General features: G+C 36.0%; 1 protein-coding gene across 16 annotated transcripts in view; it reads right to left on the reverse strand.

Moving 5' to 3' along the window:
• The window catches only part of LOC127494387 (uncharacterized), a 102,816-nt gene that overhangs the window by 70,947 nt on the left and 14,735 nt on the right, over positions 1 to 17,134 (reverse strand). For 5 of the 16 annotated variants that reach the window (XM_051860248.1, XM_051860244.1, XM_051860251.1 and 2 more), the window contains exon 6: positions 11,268 to 11,600. The exons of 7 other annotated variants lie outside the window; for them this stretch is intronic. In XM_051860248.1, the coding sequence (XP_051716208.1) occupies positions 11,268 to 11,600 (333 nt within the window). The remainder of the gene's footprint in view (positions 1 to 11,267; positions 11,601 to 17,134) is intronic. 4 more of the 16 variants (XM_051860250.1, XM_051860245.1, XM_051860257.1 and 1 more) reach the window with 1 other exon arrangement.

Below are 17,134 nucleotides of genomic sequence, written 5' to 3' on the forward strand. Positions count from 1 at the left end.
AGAAAAAAATAACAACAGAATACTCATTAATAAATGTATTATATGGTGAGGGAACGATATATTTTTCTCATGGCCATGAGTTAAATGTGTAAACAAACAACCTGCGCAACCATAGCAACCCGGAATTATCAGAAATGGATAAGATTATAATATTATTTATTTTTAATTAAGAAAAAGCGCGGAATTAAGAAATGATTATATTAACATATCGCATTATATTGTATTGTGCGCGATGTTGCCTAAACAGCATTCGAATGAAGTTTGTTATTATTAAATAATAATAATGATAAAAGGATAGCCTATGTAAGAACATAAAATAATATAGTCTAGGCCTACAAGAAAACATTTTTATCCATTCCATCTCACAGCCTTTTTAATCCATTCCCTGATCGTGTCTTTCTTTCTTTCTTTCTTTCTTTCTTTCTTTCTTTCTTTCTTTATTATGCCTATTAAACCTAAATAAAATGAAATAAATGGCCTAATATGTTAAATTCCCATAAATGAACTTCTTGTAAAATTCCTGTGTGCCTACAGAAATGAAATAAAATCAAAGCTTTTATATAGGCTATATACAAATAATAAAGAAAATATTCTTTTAACAGCCTATAGCCTATTAATAGTAACACAGTTTTTGAAGTTCATTTGAATGCTGTCACAGGCACGAGGGGCTACAAGTGAAAACAGACGCTCATTTAAGCTACTGTAGAGAAATACAGTCATAAATTCAAAACTTTTACAGTATTTACAAAATACAAACTTTAAGTAACATAAGGTAGCCTACAGAGATAAAAAGATATGGGAAATGAAGGGGAAAATAAAGCAAATATATTTATAATGAATGGCTAAATGTAACTAATAATAATATAAAAATATTAAATAAAAAAGACTGTTGGATGAGATTAAAAATGTACAAGGCATAGGCCTATTCTTTTAACATTTATTGATAAACTTAATTTGAATGCGGTTTAGGCAACATCGCGCGCAACACAGTAGGCGGTAATATGTTAATATGTCAATATGTTAATATCGCACTTTTTCTTAATTAAAAATAAATATGATTACAATCTTATCCACTTATCTTATCCACCACTTATTATCACGTTCCCACGAATTAATATCTCGTCTTAAATTGTGTCAAATAGAGACAATTTAAGTCTATAATGTTTAACCAATAAGTGTCAAATAGAGACACTTTCCTGATTATTAGCGACATCTGCAGGAGGAAACAAGAGTTACAGCTGGACTCATTTACTAAAATTAATTGTATTATTTGATAACTATTTAGAAATTCTATGTTTAAATTTGATTAATGTGCACTTTGTTAATTAAAATGAAAATTATGTTAAATAAACTTAAAAAAAAAAATCAAACAAGCTTGCATTTTTTGACTGCAAAAAGTTTTTTTTTTTTTTATTATTATTATGCAAACAGACAATTACAATATTTACAGAAAAGAAATTAAATGCAAAATACAAAGACCAACAAAACATACATAACAGCCAGTATGATTTGGGTATGTGTGTGTGTGTGTGTGTGTGTGTGTGTGTGTGTGTGTGTGTGTGTGTGTGTGTGTGTGTGTGTATGTGTGTGTGTAACTAAGTGTAACTGGGTGTGGGAGTGGAAATATATGAATAAAGGAGCATGTAGGAAAGTACAACAGACATAACCAGAGTTAAGAAAAAATATATATCAAAGAGGAGGAAACAATGATGAAGATAATAATAGTATCACACGCAAAAAATGAGGAAGGTGACAATAGCAACAGTATTAATAATAAATAATAATAATAATAATAACAATAATAATAATAATAATGATAAATCCAATTAATAAGAAATGACAAATAGTAATAATAGTATTAGCAGTAGTAGTAATGATAAATATTAAGAAATGTACTCATTTCATCCGGAATGAGGGGGAGGTTAAAGGATCAGGAAGAGGAAAAATAAAGATAACAGTAATAGCAATAATGATAATAATATTAATAATGGTAATATTGATACAGCCATTAATAGTAATGATAATAGTAGTAGTTGCAATGGCAGTGATATTATTATTATTATTATTATTATTATTAGTATTAATAATGGTAATATTGATACAGCTATTAATAATAAGATATTATAAAGCTGCCTCTATTCCCCTCATGGCCATGGCATAGGATAGACCCCCGTCAGTGTCATGTTGCAACGAGCTATCAAGGTGCGGTGCTGCGGGGCCGAGGGTCCCAAAATCCATCCCCATCCGTCCCACACATGCCACGCTTACCCTGTCTGTGTTTTTTTTTTTTTTTTTTTTTTTTTTTTTAAATAAATATGGCTGCTTTCATTGTTATACTCATAATATGTTTGTCAACTAGTGTATAATGCATTAAAAAAGCATGGCGTGCAGCATGGAACCAGCCCAGTGCAAAGCCCAGGCCGCCACGCCCACGCCACACTTACCCTATGTGTGTGCATTTTTTTCTTTTTTCTTTTTCCTTTCTTTTTTTCCCCCTTCCTGCTTTAAACTTATTTTATGTTCCAAATGAATGTGTGTGTGCACCTCATCTAATATGTGAAGCATTAAAACAGCAAGACAAGTGCTGAGCTAGCCAGAGACAAGAAATCCCAGGTGAAAGTACAAGCTGGAGGGCGAAAGCCCAAGGCCCCCGGTCCCACATCACACCCACCCACACCTAATCAAAACCGCACATGGCAGGGACTAGTATGCCACAGCCAACCAGGGTCCAGAAACAGCAAAAAAAAAAAAAAAAAAAAAAAAGAGAGGAGGAGAGAGAGAGATTTAAATGTAATCTTATAAGTATTTTATTTATATTTGATATTAGTCGGTGTTGCTACCTCTTCCTGACCCCCCTCCCCCCAATCATGTGTGAATATTGATGGTGTACCATTGAGGATGGCTTCAGATAAAGAAGGTCGGTGGATTCATGACTGTGGGAAGTTAAAGAGAGATGACCAAGAAGAGTGTAATTCTGATGTATTATTTTGAGTGGAGGTAGACAAGTTTTCCATGGAGATGTACTCTATTAGTAAATTTTTCCAAGTTGTAATGTGTATGGTGTTCCTTGATTTCCAGTTCATGAGGATAGTTTTCTTGGCGATAGTTAGAGCCACTAGGAGTAATTGACTGTTTGTACTGTTTAAATTGATTATGGATATGTCACCTAATATACAGAGGGAGGGAGACAGCGGGATGTGACATCCCATAAGGTTGGATAGTGAGTCAGTAACGTTTTCCCAGAATTTTTTAACTGAGGTGCAATCCCAAATAGCGTGTAAATAGGTGTCTGGAGTGTTTTGTGTGCAATGTGAGCATGTTTCTGAAGAAAAACCCATTTTAAATAATTTCCGTCCAGTTAGGTGAAATCTATGAAGTACTTTATACTGTATAAGTTGTAAGTTGGCGTTTTTTGTCATGAAGTAGATATTTTTACAGATTTGTGTCCAGAAAGCGGCATTGGGAGCAATGGATAAGTCTGATTCCCATTTTGCATTGGGTAGGCTTAATGTATTGTCTGATTTGGATATTATTTTATATATTTTGGAGAGTAGTTTTTTTGGGGAGGTTATATTAATTAGCTCTGAGATTGGAGGGGGAAGATCTAGATTAATTGTCTGAGTGTCGATTTTTGATTGAATAGATGATTTGATTTGTAAATATTCCAAAAAACAATTACTCCCAATGCCGTATTTCTGGACCAAGTGGGAAAATGGTGCCAAGTTGTTATTAAGCAGGATGTGTTGAAGTTGTGTGATGCCCTTATCTACCCATGTGCGTAAGTTGAGTGGCTTCTTGTTAACCATAAAATCTGGGTTATTCCAGATTGGGGTGTATTTAGATGGTGCAAGAGGGGTGTTCGTGATTTGATGAAATTTCCACCAGGCTGTCAGAGCTGTGGCTATTGTCGGTGTTTTAAAACAGTGATGCTTTTTGATTGTCTGATTATAGAAAGGTAATTCTGAAATGTTAATGTCTTTACAAATTGACTGTTCAACATCTTGCCATGTGCTTTCTGATGGGTTTGGGTGAATCCATTTGTATATATTTTGGAGCTGATTGGCCAAAAAGTAGTGGTAGAAATGTGGTGCTTCCAGTCCTCCTTGTGTTTTTGGTTTCTGTAGTGTAGTTAATTTAATTCTTGGGGTCTTATTTTTCCAATAGAATTTAGTGACGATTGAATCTAGTGATTTAAACCAGGTGAGGGTGGGTAGTGCTGGAGTCATTGTAAATAAATAGTTTAATTTAGGGAGTATAGTCATTTTAATTACTGATATTCTGCCCATAATGGATAGTGGTAAATTCATCCAGCGATGAAGGTCATCATTTATTGTTTTAAGTAATGGAGTAAAGTTGAGTCCAAATAGCTCTGACAGCCTGGGGGAAACATTAATACCTAAGTATGTGATATAGTTGGTGCACAAAGGAATAGGTGGTGTCTGGGATGTCACATCCAAGCTGTTGGAATGTAATGAGAGTATGGCAGATTTACTCCAGTTGATCGAGTATTCAGAGATATTAGAGAATGAATCAATGAGTTTAATAGTTTCTTGTAATGATGATGGTGGGTCTTGTAAATATAGTAATATATCGTCAGCGTAAAGACTAATTTTGTGGTGCATGTTTAGTGTTTGAATTCCTTTAATGTAGCTGTTTTGACGGATAGCTGCTGCTAGTGGCTCAATGAAAATGGTGAATAATGAAGGGGAGAGTGGGCATCCTTGTCTAGTCCCCCGTTGCAGTGTGAAGATATGTGATGTTAGTCCATTGGTGATGACAGTGGCTGAAGGTGATGTATACAGAATTTTGATCCAATTAATGAATGACTCCCCAAAACCAAACCTCTCTAATGTGGAAAACAGGAATTTCCAATTGACCCTATCAAAAGCTTTTTCTGCATCGAGAGTAACTATGATGGTTTTGGTTTTCGTTGATGAATAATGCATTAAGTTAAAAAGTCTGCGTGTGTTGTTGGATGAAAGTCTACCTTTGATGAAACCGGTTTGATCTGGATGGATTATAAATGGTGTGACTTTTTCTATTCTATGTGCTAGTGCTTTGGCTATGATTTTAATGTCTACATTGATTAGGGAAATCGGACGATAACTTGACGGTAATGTTGGGTCTTTATTTGGTTTAAGAAGGAGTGAAATTGTGGCTGTGTTCATATTATCTGGGAGTTTTGATTTTTGTTTTGATTCAGTAATCATACGGATGAAGAGTGGTGATAAAATGGACCAAAAGTGTTTGTAGAACTCAGCAGGGAATCCGTCGGGGCCTGGTGCTTTATTGTTTGGCATGAGTTTGAGGGCATTAAAAAGTTCATGTTCTGATAAGGGAGAATCCAGAGTATTTATTTGATGTTTACTGAGTTGAGGTAAGTTGATACTGTTGAGAAATGAGTCAATGTCTTTCTGATCTGGGTCTTTATTGGAGGAATATAATTTACTGTAAAAATTTTGAAAGATTTGATTTATTTCTTCTGGTGAGTTGGTGGATTTCCCTGCTGTGTCTGTAATCAGTGGTATTGTAGCTTTTTCCTTATTTAGTTTGATTTGATTTGCCAAATATTTACTAGATTTGTTACTATGATGAAAGTTTTCTTGTCTTAGCCTATGAATTAGGAATTGTGTATGTTTATTGATTAATTCATTCAATTTGAGTTTATATTTTCTTAATGAATCCTGTGTTTCTTCTGTTGGGTTATTTATGTTAATGTCTTCTAGTTGTTTAATTTTTTGTCCCAATTCTACTTGTTGATCCTTTTCTTTCCTTTTTTTGTAAACGGAGAATGAAATTATTTTTCCTCTTAGTACGGCTTTCCCTGTTTCCCACAGAAGAGATGGAGATGTTTCCGGGGAGTCATTCATCTCTAGAAAGCATGCCCACTCTCTTTTGAAATAACTGTCAAAATCATGGTCTTTCAGAAGAGATGTGTTAAATCGCCATCTGGTAGTGGGTTTATGTTGACTAGTTGTGTTCCATTTTAATGTTACCGGGGCATGATCACTAATGACTATTGGATGGATCTTCGATTCAGAAATATTTGATATGATAGAATTACTGGTGAGAAAGAAGTCAATGCGGGAATATGAGTGGTGTACTGGTGAGAAAAATGAGTATTCTTTACTGTTAGGATGCTGTAGACGCCAACTATCGCCAAGACCAAAATCACTCATGAACTGTTTTATGGTTTCTGCAGATTTCCAAATGCGTTTATTGCCTAAACTATTACATCTATCTATTGTTGGATCTAGAACTGTATTGAAATCACCTGCGATTATGACTGGACAATTAGAAAAATTTGAAATTGAGGAGAAAAAGGTCTGGAAAAAGGATGGGTCATCTGTGTTTGGGCCATATAAGTTGCCAATTGTGACTGGGCTATTATTAACGGAGATGTTTATGATAATGAAACGTCCTTCAGGGTCTGTAATGGTGGTATTATGAACAAAAGAGATTTTTTTATTTATTAGAATGCCTACTCCTCTTTGTTTTGTGTTGTAGTGAGCAGAGAATAAATGACTGTAATTTGATGATTTAATTTTGTTATAATCTGATTCTGATAAATGCGTTTCTTGCAGGAGACATATGTCGGCTTGTAGTTTATTTAAATGACTAAAAACTTTGACCTTCTTTGTCTGAGAACCAAATCCACGAACGTTCCAGGTTACAAAGGTGATAGATGACGTTTTAGTGAAAAATAGACAAATGTACATGTGTGGGCCTGTTAGTACTGTATATGTATACATGTGAGTGTATGTACTCGAGTGGGTGTAGTAGTGTATATGTGTGTGTGCATAACAATGCAATGTTGTTGGCAGACTAACAAAAATACAGAAACACAACTGACAGAGTATACACAGCAGAACAGCAACAACAAAACAGAAACCATTAAATACAAACATATGGTGGAACATGGGAAGGGGGACACGAGACCTAGGTGCAAAAGTAGGAGCACATCTAATAGATTAACGAAACAAAGAAAGAAGTGAGTGTGTTTAGTTCAGTTTATGATTATGACAGTTATTGACTCAGGAATAGAAGTGTTCAGAAAAGCCAGGGAGTAATGTCCTTATCGCGATATAGTTGTCCATCTATGTATAATTTGTCCACTGTAATGATTGCCTTTTTTCCTTCATTTATTTTTTGTTTTCTGATTGGAAAGAGTTGTTTCCGGCGTTCGAGAATGTCCTTTGGATATTGTTCATTGAGTCCATAGTTTGTGCCTTTGAGTTGTCTGCCTTGCCTCTGAACCAGTTCTTTGTGTTTATAGTGTTCGAATTTTGCGATGATCGCTCGTGGTCGACTGTTGTTGTTTTTGGATCTGATACGGTGAACACGGTGAAAGGTGATGCTCTGTACTGTTTCCGCTGGTAATTTGAGTTGTTTTATCATGAAGTCCTTGACTGATTTTTCGGGGTCGTCTGGAGTTTGTTCTGGGATGCCTGTAAAAACTAAATTGTCCCTCATGCTGCGCGATTGCAAGTCCAAAATGTTTTCTTTCATGGTTTTATTTTCGGCGACAACGGAAGTGAGTTGAATGGTAAGTGCTTGAACGGAGTCCTTTAAAAAGTTGTTTTCTTTAGTAAGAGTGTCTATCTGTTCTTGGCTGAATTCTAAACTGTGCCGCAATTCCTGGAATTCCTTGTGTATGACTTCTATAAGTGCAATCCTTGTATCAAGTCCGGTGAGTTTATTTTCAATTGAGAGTAAGATGTCGCTTACCTCGGTGCAGCACGGCGGTTTGGGTGATGTGGATGGTGTTGTACTTGGGCTGAAAGGTGAATCGGGACGAGGTCTCTTGGAGTTTGGAGTGGGGTTACCTTTACTTTTTTTGTTGTGATCTGGTTTGTCCCTGTTCATGGTGCAGCAGAATGTGTTGTAGTGCGCGTCGATATATTCTTCGAGATGATCCAGGTTGTATAATATTATAATCCGGTTTTGAAACGGAGAAAAAAGACGAAATGAGAGAAGTGTGGAAAGGGGGGGAAAATCGAGAGAAAAAACAAAACGAAATGTTGTAGGTATTTCAGTTGGAGTTGTTTTTACAATCTAGCAGACGGGAGCCGCCATCTTAGATCTCGACTGCAAAAAGTTTAATTTCAAATAGTTTTATTTTCATTTAACTCAATGCCAAAAAGTTCGTCCTAATTTCAACACAGACTCAATTTACTGTTCTTAAGGAATATTAATATTCTAGAGTAACAATGATTTTGTAAAGAAATGCACGAATGTGGCTAAACATGATGATGATGATGATGATGAACTTTATTAATCCCCTAGGGGAAATGTATATGTCACAGCAGCACAACAATAGATAAATAGATAGAAAAACATACACAACATTCACAACACTTTTCCTCCTGTATCAGTTTCACAAAGCATTCTGATTATATACAACCAAGTAGTCCTAAAATATATACTCAATCATCTTGTATAACACTGGTTGTACAATCTAATAGCGGTTGGTAAAAAAGACTTCCTAAAACGCTCCTTATAACAGCAGGGATGAATTAATCTTGAACTATAAGTACTCACAAGAGCATGAAGGGGATGATCATCATGATTCATCATAAAAGACAATTTCCCAATCATTTTATCCTGTATATCTCCTCTAAAGTGTATTGTCAGACCAATCAAGCTTGTTATTCAAATAAACACCCAGATACTTGTAAGTTCTTACAATCTCAATTTCTGACTCGAGTATGTTTACTGGTACCACTTGATGAGGAGATCTGCTAAAATCAACCACAGTTTCCTTTGTCTTTCTAGCATTTAGCCTGAGACAGTTTTCCTCACACCCGTCTACGAAATTCTTTAATAGCTCCCTATATTCACTCTCATCACGGTCAGTTATGCAACCAACAATTGCTGAATCATCAGAAAGTTTCTGGAGATGACAAAATTCAGAGTTATATTGAAAATCTGAAGGAGCTAAAACAAAAATGGAGCTAAAACTGTTCCTTGAGGAACTCCAGTACTACACTTCACTACTTGAGACACACAGTTTTATAAGCAAACTGTAGTTTATCCTCGGCACCACACAGTACTGGCTTTAAATAATTTAATACCAGTCTCTCAAAAACCTTCATTAACTGTGCTGTTAAAGCAATTGGTCTATAGGTTGAAAACTCTGTAGGGTTTGTTAACTTAGGTACAGGTACTACACATGATGTCTTCCATAAAACGGGTCTCCTTTCCAGACGCAAACTCAATTTAAAAATATAATGAACCACCCCACAGATCTGATCAGCACAGGCCTTGAGGACTCTAGGATTAATAACATCAGGACCTGGAGATTTCTTCGTCTTAATTCTCCTTAACCAACTTCTTACTTGTTCAACTGACATAGAAAAACCAGGAACATACTCACAAATGGGCGCAAAGGATGAGCTTAGAGCTGGAGGTGAATGTGATGAAGAGCTCTGTGGTATTCTACCTAGTGAGGACTGTTCAAAAGCATCAGACCCACCATCAAATCTATTGAAAAATAAATGAAGTTAATTTGCCCACATCTGACCACCAGGGGCAATATATCCCCTTATTTTATTTCCACGTCCGGACATCATATTTAGATCTTTCCAAACCTCTCTCACATTCTTTTGTTGTAATTTTTGTTCCATTTTTAACTTATAATTCTCTTTCCCCTATCTAACTTTTACTTTTAATAACCTCTGTACTCTCTTTTGATCATCCTTATCACCCACTAAAAACGCCTAAACATGTTAAACATCGTCATCAAAAAAAGAAAGAAAAAAAAAATGCTAATGCAAGCAGAAGTTTAAAAGCACGAAGAGCAAAACAGCAGACACCACAAAACACACACAGAAACAGGAACAGTTTTGAATTTTTTCAGTTCAAGTTTATTTTTATAGCACTTTTCACAATACATGTTGTTTCAAAGCAGCTTTACAGAAAATGCTTGTTTTAATGTTACAATTGAGGAAATATTCTGTTATCAGCCAGAGATGATTGTGTCACAGTAATATCCATATGGCAGTAATATACAGCTATAATATAGTACATGTTTGTTAGTTAACTTCATGTTTTCAGTGAAGCAGACACAGCGTACATGTTAGGCAGAAATTACAACTTGTGCTCTTAATGATTACAATAAAAGGATAAAATTAAAATATTATAGGAAAATATCTGAAAGTTTTGCGTGTCGATCCAAAGTTGCCGTCATCTGAAATCATTATAATTGTTCGCCTGAAAACATCGTAGAAACAGGAAATCAAAAGGAGTGGATTTCTCATAGCTGTGATGAGATCTGCTGCTGGACTCCTGAATCTTCTGCTGTGTGTTCATGTCCTTCTCTAAATCTTCTCATTCTCACTTTTTGATCTTCCTGTTTCTTTCCTAAAAGCATCACATTATCATCATCTTCACACTCTTAATATTTGCATGTCAAATCCATAATGATGGTCATAAATGTCTCTGACCTGACGTGTGTCTCATGTAGATGTGAAAACCTCCTAACAGACCAAACAGAACCATCAGCTGAAAACTCCAGACCAGCACAAACACCACAGACTCTGAACACACTGAAAACAACGATTAGAAAACAGAAAGAAAACAAAATCGATCCATCATGTTTCCTGTAGCGTGTTCTGTTAAACTCGTACCATGATCTGATGTCTCTGTGCTGCTGGTCAGTGTAGAGGTCAAACTAGAGGTCACAGCTGCTGCAGTAGTTGTTGGTCCTGTAATAAAACATCACTGCAGAATCACCAAAACTGAAAACATGTCAACACAAATTACTGCTGAACTCACTGTTGTATCACTGCATCACTGCTGTTGCTGTGGTTTTTATAAATATGTGGACATTCATGTATTAAAATCTCACCAGGACAGTGTTGTACACTAATGTTCTTCTGTCGGTGACTGACGTGGTTCTTCACACTGCAGATGATGTTTCCATCAGTTTCCTCATTCAGCTGAATGGTGGTGTTTCCATCCATCAGTGATTCTCCATTCAGAGTCCAGTTGTAGATGAGCGGATCCCCGTCAGAGGAGCAGGACACTGACTTCATCCCATTGGAGGAGCAGTTGATTGACACTTCCACTGAGCCAATAGGAGCTGGAGGGAGGGACACATGACAGTCACTTGACAAACAGACACATTCAAACAAACATGGCTTGTTTTTAAATAGAGTTTAATTAAACAGAAAATCAAATGCAGTTGCTTTTGTTGAAATTCTTCCAGACGTACAGTAATGAGCTGCATGAAAAAATGAATAAGTCTGATGAGAGAGTTACTGTACCTTCAACATTCACTTGAAGATCTGCAGATGTTACTGTGCCGTCTGAGCGATTGAGTCTTAAAGTGTAATTCCCTGAATCTGCTCTGATCACACCGTTTATTGTCAGAGTCCCATTAATGACTGTCACTTCAGTTCTGTTATTAAAAAGATCACATTGATTCTTCTTTATCTTGTCATTCTTTACTCTACAAACTGGATCATCTTGGTTGTTGTTTATTCTCTTTTGTATCTTCAGGTCATATTCACTAGTGTTCACTATCAGCAGATTGAGTTTGTGTCCCAGAGCTGCGTAACAGGGATCTGACTGATTAAACCTGCAGTTAAACTCCACACCTGAAGAACAAAACACACACACACATACACACATACACACACACACACACACACACACACACACACACACACACAGACACACAGAGAGAGAGAAATGTCTATAAAGATCTCTCATCATAAATTACAATCAGATAAATTTCACAAACAGTCACAGAATCAGAGTTCAACAGAAGACACGTATCTGACAGACTCTTGATCTAATCTCGGCTCTCGAATAAAATCACCTGCATCAAAAACCACATGAAATTGTTTAAAGGGTTAGTTCACCCAAAAATGAAAATAATGTCATTTATTACTCACCTTCATTCATATTCAGAACACAAATTAAGATATTTTTGTTTAAATCCGATGGCTCAATGAGGCCTCCATAGCCAGCAATGACATTTCCTCTCTCAAGATCCATTAATGTACTAAAAACATATTTATATCAGTTCATGTGAGTACAGTGGTTCAATATTAATATTATAAAGCGACGAGAATATTTTTGGTGCGCCAAAAAAACCAAAATAACGACTTATTTAGTGATGGCCGATTTCAAAACACTGCTTCAGGAAGACTCGGAGCGTAATGAATCAGCGTGTCGAATCAGCGGTTCGGAGCGCCAAAGTCACGTGATTTCAGCAGTTTGGCGGTTTGACACGTGATCCAAATCATGATTCGACACGCTTCCTGAAGCAGTGTTTTGAAATCGGCCATCACTAAATAAGTCGTTATTTTGTTTTTTTGCCGCACCAAAAATATTCTCGTCACTTTATAATATTAATATTGAACCACTGTACTCACATGAACTGATTTAAATATGTTTTTAGTACATTAATGGATCTTGACAGAGGAAATGTCATTGCTGGCTATGGAGGCCTCATTGAGCCATCGGATTTCAACAAAAACATCTTAATTTGTGTTCTGAATATGAATGAAGGTCTTACGGGTGTGGAACGGCATGAGGGTGAGTAATAAATGACAGATTTTTCATTTTTGGGTGAACTAACCCTTTAAATGCAGTTTTCTGTTCTGTGTTGAACATGTAGGTCTTTAACATCTGAAGTTCTCCATCCATCCATCCATCCATTCACGTTCATCTCAGTAACAGTTGTTCTGCTGGAAGTGAGTGATTTGAGTTGTTTCATCTTTTCTCATGATGGTTCAGGTCTGAACACAATCACCTGATCAATGTCATGTGACTGATCTCTCTGGAGCTGCAGGAACATTTACTAAAATACAATCAAATATGTGCAATATATACATTGCTTGCAAAAAAAAAAATCAGAAAACTCTGTTACTTTTGAGTCTCTGTCAACAGAGAAAGATGTCGAGCATGAATACTGACGCTTCAAGATCTGGATTTATCATCAGTTTGACAGACATTCTCATTCTAGAGAGCATTTTATGGAGCAACATTTATTGTTACAGGTTTGAGTACAAAGACAGACATGAATTTGTATAGAATTGAGAACATGAGGAGAAGAGAGAAGAACAGAGAGGATTTATGGGGGGAAAAAGGAAGTTAGAGAGAGAAAGAGAGAGTATGTGTGAGAGAGAGAGAGAGAGAGAGAGAGAGAGAGAGAGAGAGAGAGAGAGAGAGAGAGAGAGAGAGAGAGAGAGAGAGGTTGAACAGATCTTTATTATTACTTTAAACCCAATATTTACAACAACATTGTTACCAGTTACATTTTACCTCAAACAATTAAAAAGTAAAAAATAACAACCCATCATCAATAACACATAAAACCTCATTAATATCCCAAATTCCTAAAAAACTCTCAACATCATTAATCAAATTATAATATGAAAATTCAATTTTTATCCTCCCTTTTACCATACATTTCAACATTATTTCTGCATCTATTGAACCAAGTTCCAACTGCTTATTTTTCCTTGTTTTCCACACTGCAAGCTTTGCTGTACCAATCAAATAATTTAATAAACACACTTTTCCTCTATCTACCACTTTGTATTTAAGTCCCCCAATAAAAACTTTGTGGGAAAAATCCTCACCAAAACCCTGAAACCAAGCATCAAGCAACCTAAAAAGACCTCAGAGTCTCAAACATTTTAAGAACAAATGTTCTACAGTTTCTTCATTACTACAAAACCTACACTCCCCCCCAACTGCTGGATTCAGGTGTGCTACATGTCTGTTTGTAGCTATCGCCCTGTGAATAACCCTCCACTGCAGATCAGCTGTCCGCTTCTCAATGGGAGGTTTATACAGGGCTCTCCACCCATCACTCACTAGGAAGTCTGGCTCCATTGTCTCTGTCCACTTTGAAAAACTGCGTGCTGAGTGAGTTCATGTGAATAACTTTCACTGTAATATAGTACAATGCTTTTTTCGACGCAATGTCCAGCTCTTCTAGCTGTGGAGTCTTGAAAGACAATATAGATCCATCATGTTCTTCTTGTTCTCCACTGACAGCAGGAATTATTTTTAACTTTGGAAAAACTCCTTTCAGCTGTTGTGCATTTCCTCCAGCAACAAGATTTCTGTAACTGCTTGGCAAAACAGCAAATATCTCATCTCTCAGTTTCGAAGAAATTCTTGATGAGCACAAACCATGCAGTTCTTTAAAAGTATCCACTGAACTCCATCCACCATTATCCAGTAAATGTCCCAGTTTAGTGACTCCATTCTTTACGAGAGTTCTCCGAATGTTTACTGATGACAAAAATCTGGTCTGAATCAATGGATTATGAAACAAAGGTTCCTCATTAACCCAGTCTCCAAATTTCTCTCCACTTTCAAAACTTTACTCCAAGCTTGTAACATTGACTTGTAAAAGAAAGCGAGATTGTCCAGCCTTAACTCATCCATTTTTTTAAAGTGTTTATCTAGTCCAAGACCTTCAATCTTCTGCAGGAATACACATGCAGTCTGTGTCCATGCTAAATCTTCTTGATAGAGCAATTTCTGTACTGCTTGCATGCTGAAAGCAACTCGACTCTTTACATCCACCAGACCTTGACCTCCTTCGTGGACTGGTAAGTAAAGTACAGCAGCCCGAGTCCAGTGTTCACCACTCCAGAAAAAGTCTACAATTTTCCTCTGTATATTACAGATCAGTTCATTTGGTGGTTCCAGAACAATAACTTTATGCCACAACGTGGAGGCTGCCAGATTATTTGCCACTAAACCTCTCCCTCTATAGGATAATTGTGGTAATAGCCATTTCCACTTAGACAATCGAGCTACTACCTTCTCCAGTACTCCCTCCCAATTCTTCTTTTTAAAACTTTCCTTACCTAAAAAAAACACCTAACACTTTTATACCCTCCCTCCCCCAAATCAATCCTCCTGGAAGTTTCGGAGGTCCGGTGTCTCTCCACTGGCCAATGATAAACCCCTCACTTTTCTCCCAGTTAACTTAGATGAGGAAGCCATCTCATATTGCCTAATGCTTGTTTCCAAAGCAGTTACATCATTTTGTCCTGAAATACAAACGGTTATATCGTCAGCATAAGCAGACATATACACTTTAAAAGTTTCCTTTACACCTGCAACTGAAAAACCACTCAAATTTATCCTTAACTTACACAACAAAGGTTCAATTACAAGGCTATATATCTCCAGAGAGAGGACAACCCTGTCTAATACCTCTTGTGACTGTTACTGGGGCACTTATTCCTCCACCAACCTTAATCAACACTGATACATCAGAATATAACAATTTTACATATGAAATAAATTGATCACCGATTCCAAAACTCTTTAACACCTTAACACCATGGTCCACCCTATCGAATGCTTTTTCTTGATCTATTGACAGGACACCCAAATTAGAATCATTTATACAACCATAATCAATCACATCTATTAAAAAAAACTAATTGTCCATTATTGATCGCTTTGGTATACAATATGTTTGATCTTTATGAATCAACATATTTAAACAATTTTTGAGCCTATTTGCTATAGATTTTGATAATATTTTGTAATCCAAACATAATAAAGACACTGGCCTCCAATTTTTAAAAAATCCTAAATCTCCTTTTTTTGGTAACAGCGAACTTACAGCCCTTCTACAACTAGCAGGAAGTACTTTATTTTTTAAAACATTCAAGTACAACTTCATAAAAATCTTCCCCTAATATTTCCCAGAAATGTTTATAAAACTCAGCTGTTAATCCATCTATACCTGGAGAACGACCCATAGACAACTGCTGTACTGCTTCTGTTAATTCTCCATATGTAATTACATTGTCCAAAGCTTTTCTTTTCCCTTGTTCCAACTGTGGTAGATCTTGAAGTAAGTCATTTGCACTATCAGGATCACATTTGTCAGCACTATACAACATAGAAAAAAAATCCACTGCCAACTTCCTCATTTCACCTGGATTTGTTGTTATATTTCCATTTGGACAACGAAGATGATGCATCTGTTATATTGAACAGTCTTTTTTTCCAGGTTAAAGAAATATGAAGTTGGGGCATCCATGTCCTTAATGGAACAAATTCTCGATCTTACCAGTGCCCCTTTCACTTGCTCTTGTAACAAAGTTCCAAGTTCTTTCCTTTTCTTGTTTAAAATTGTCCCATTGTTCTGTACTCCTCTGTTATTTATCAAGTCCTCTTCCAAACACCTAATTTCATTTTGCAAACTTTGTATAGTTTTTTTCACATTCGTAAAACTATAAGCAGAAACATTTTGACAAAACTCTTTAATTTGTACCTTACCCACATCCCACCATTGACTAAGGTTTTCAAAATCACCTTTTCTTTCTTTCCATTTTTCCCAAAACAGCTTAAAACTATCACAAAAAAAACATGTCTTTTAGCAATTTTTCATTAAAATGCCAATAATACTTAGGTCTTGAAGTTTGCTTTATATTAAAATCAAAAGTGATCAGATGATGATCAGAAAAACCATTTGGCAATATTGATGCATTCATTACCCTATTTTCCACCATCTTACTTAAATAAAATCTATCCAGACTAGCCCCACTAGCCATATTTTCTGCTACTTTAATCCATGTATATCGTCTTATTCCTATATTCCTCCTTCTCCACACATCTATTAAATCATATTTTCCCATTATATTGGACAGAGATTCACCAGAGTGACCATGTGGCTCTTCACCATTCCGATCAATTAAAAAAATTAATTGTACAGTTCCAATCCCCTCCTAACACTAACCAAGTATTATCATCAACTTTTTGAAGCGCTTTATCTAATTTACCAAAAACTCTTACTCTTTCCAACCCATTATTTGGAGCATACACATTCGCTAGAACAAAAACATGTTCCCCATACTGTATTTTTATTAATAGTACCCTTCCTTTTTCAATCTTTTCAGTATATAAAATATTACCATTCAAGCCTTTTTTAAATAATATGGCTACTCCTGCACTATTATTTGTCCCATGACTTAATACCAAATTTCCTTCCCACCATCTATTCCACTCAATTTCATTTTCATCATTGCTGTGAGATAACATGTTATAAGAGTCACCCAGTGTATTTTAACCATTACCATTATAACCATTTAACCAGAGAGAGAGAGAATGTCTATAAAGATCATAAATTAAATCAGATAAA

This window comes from Ctenopharyngodon idella, chromosome 14, assembly GCF_019924925.1.
Source record: "Ctenopharyngodon idella isolate HZGC_01 chromosome 14, HZGC01, whole genome shotgun sequence".
Lineage (NCBI taxonomy): Eukaryota > Metazoa > Chordata > Actinopteri > Cypriniformes > Xenocyprididae > Ctenopharyngodon > Ctenopharyngodon idella.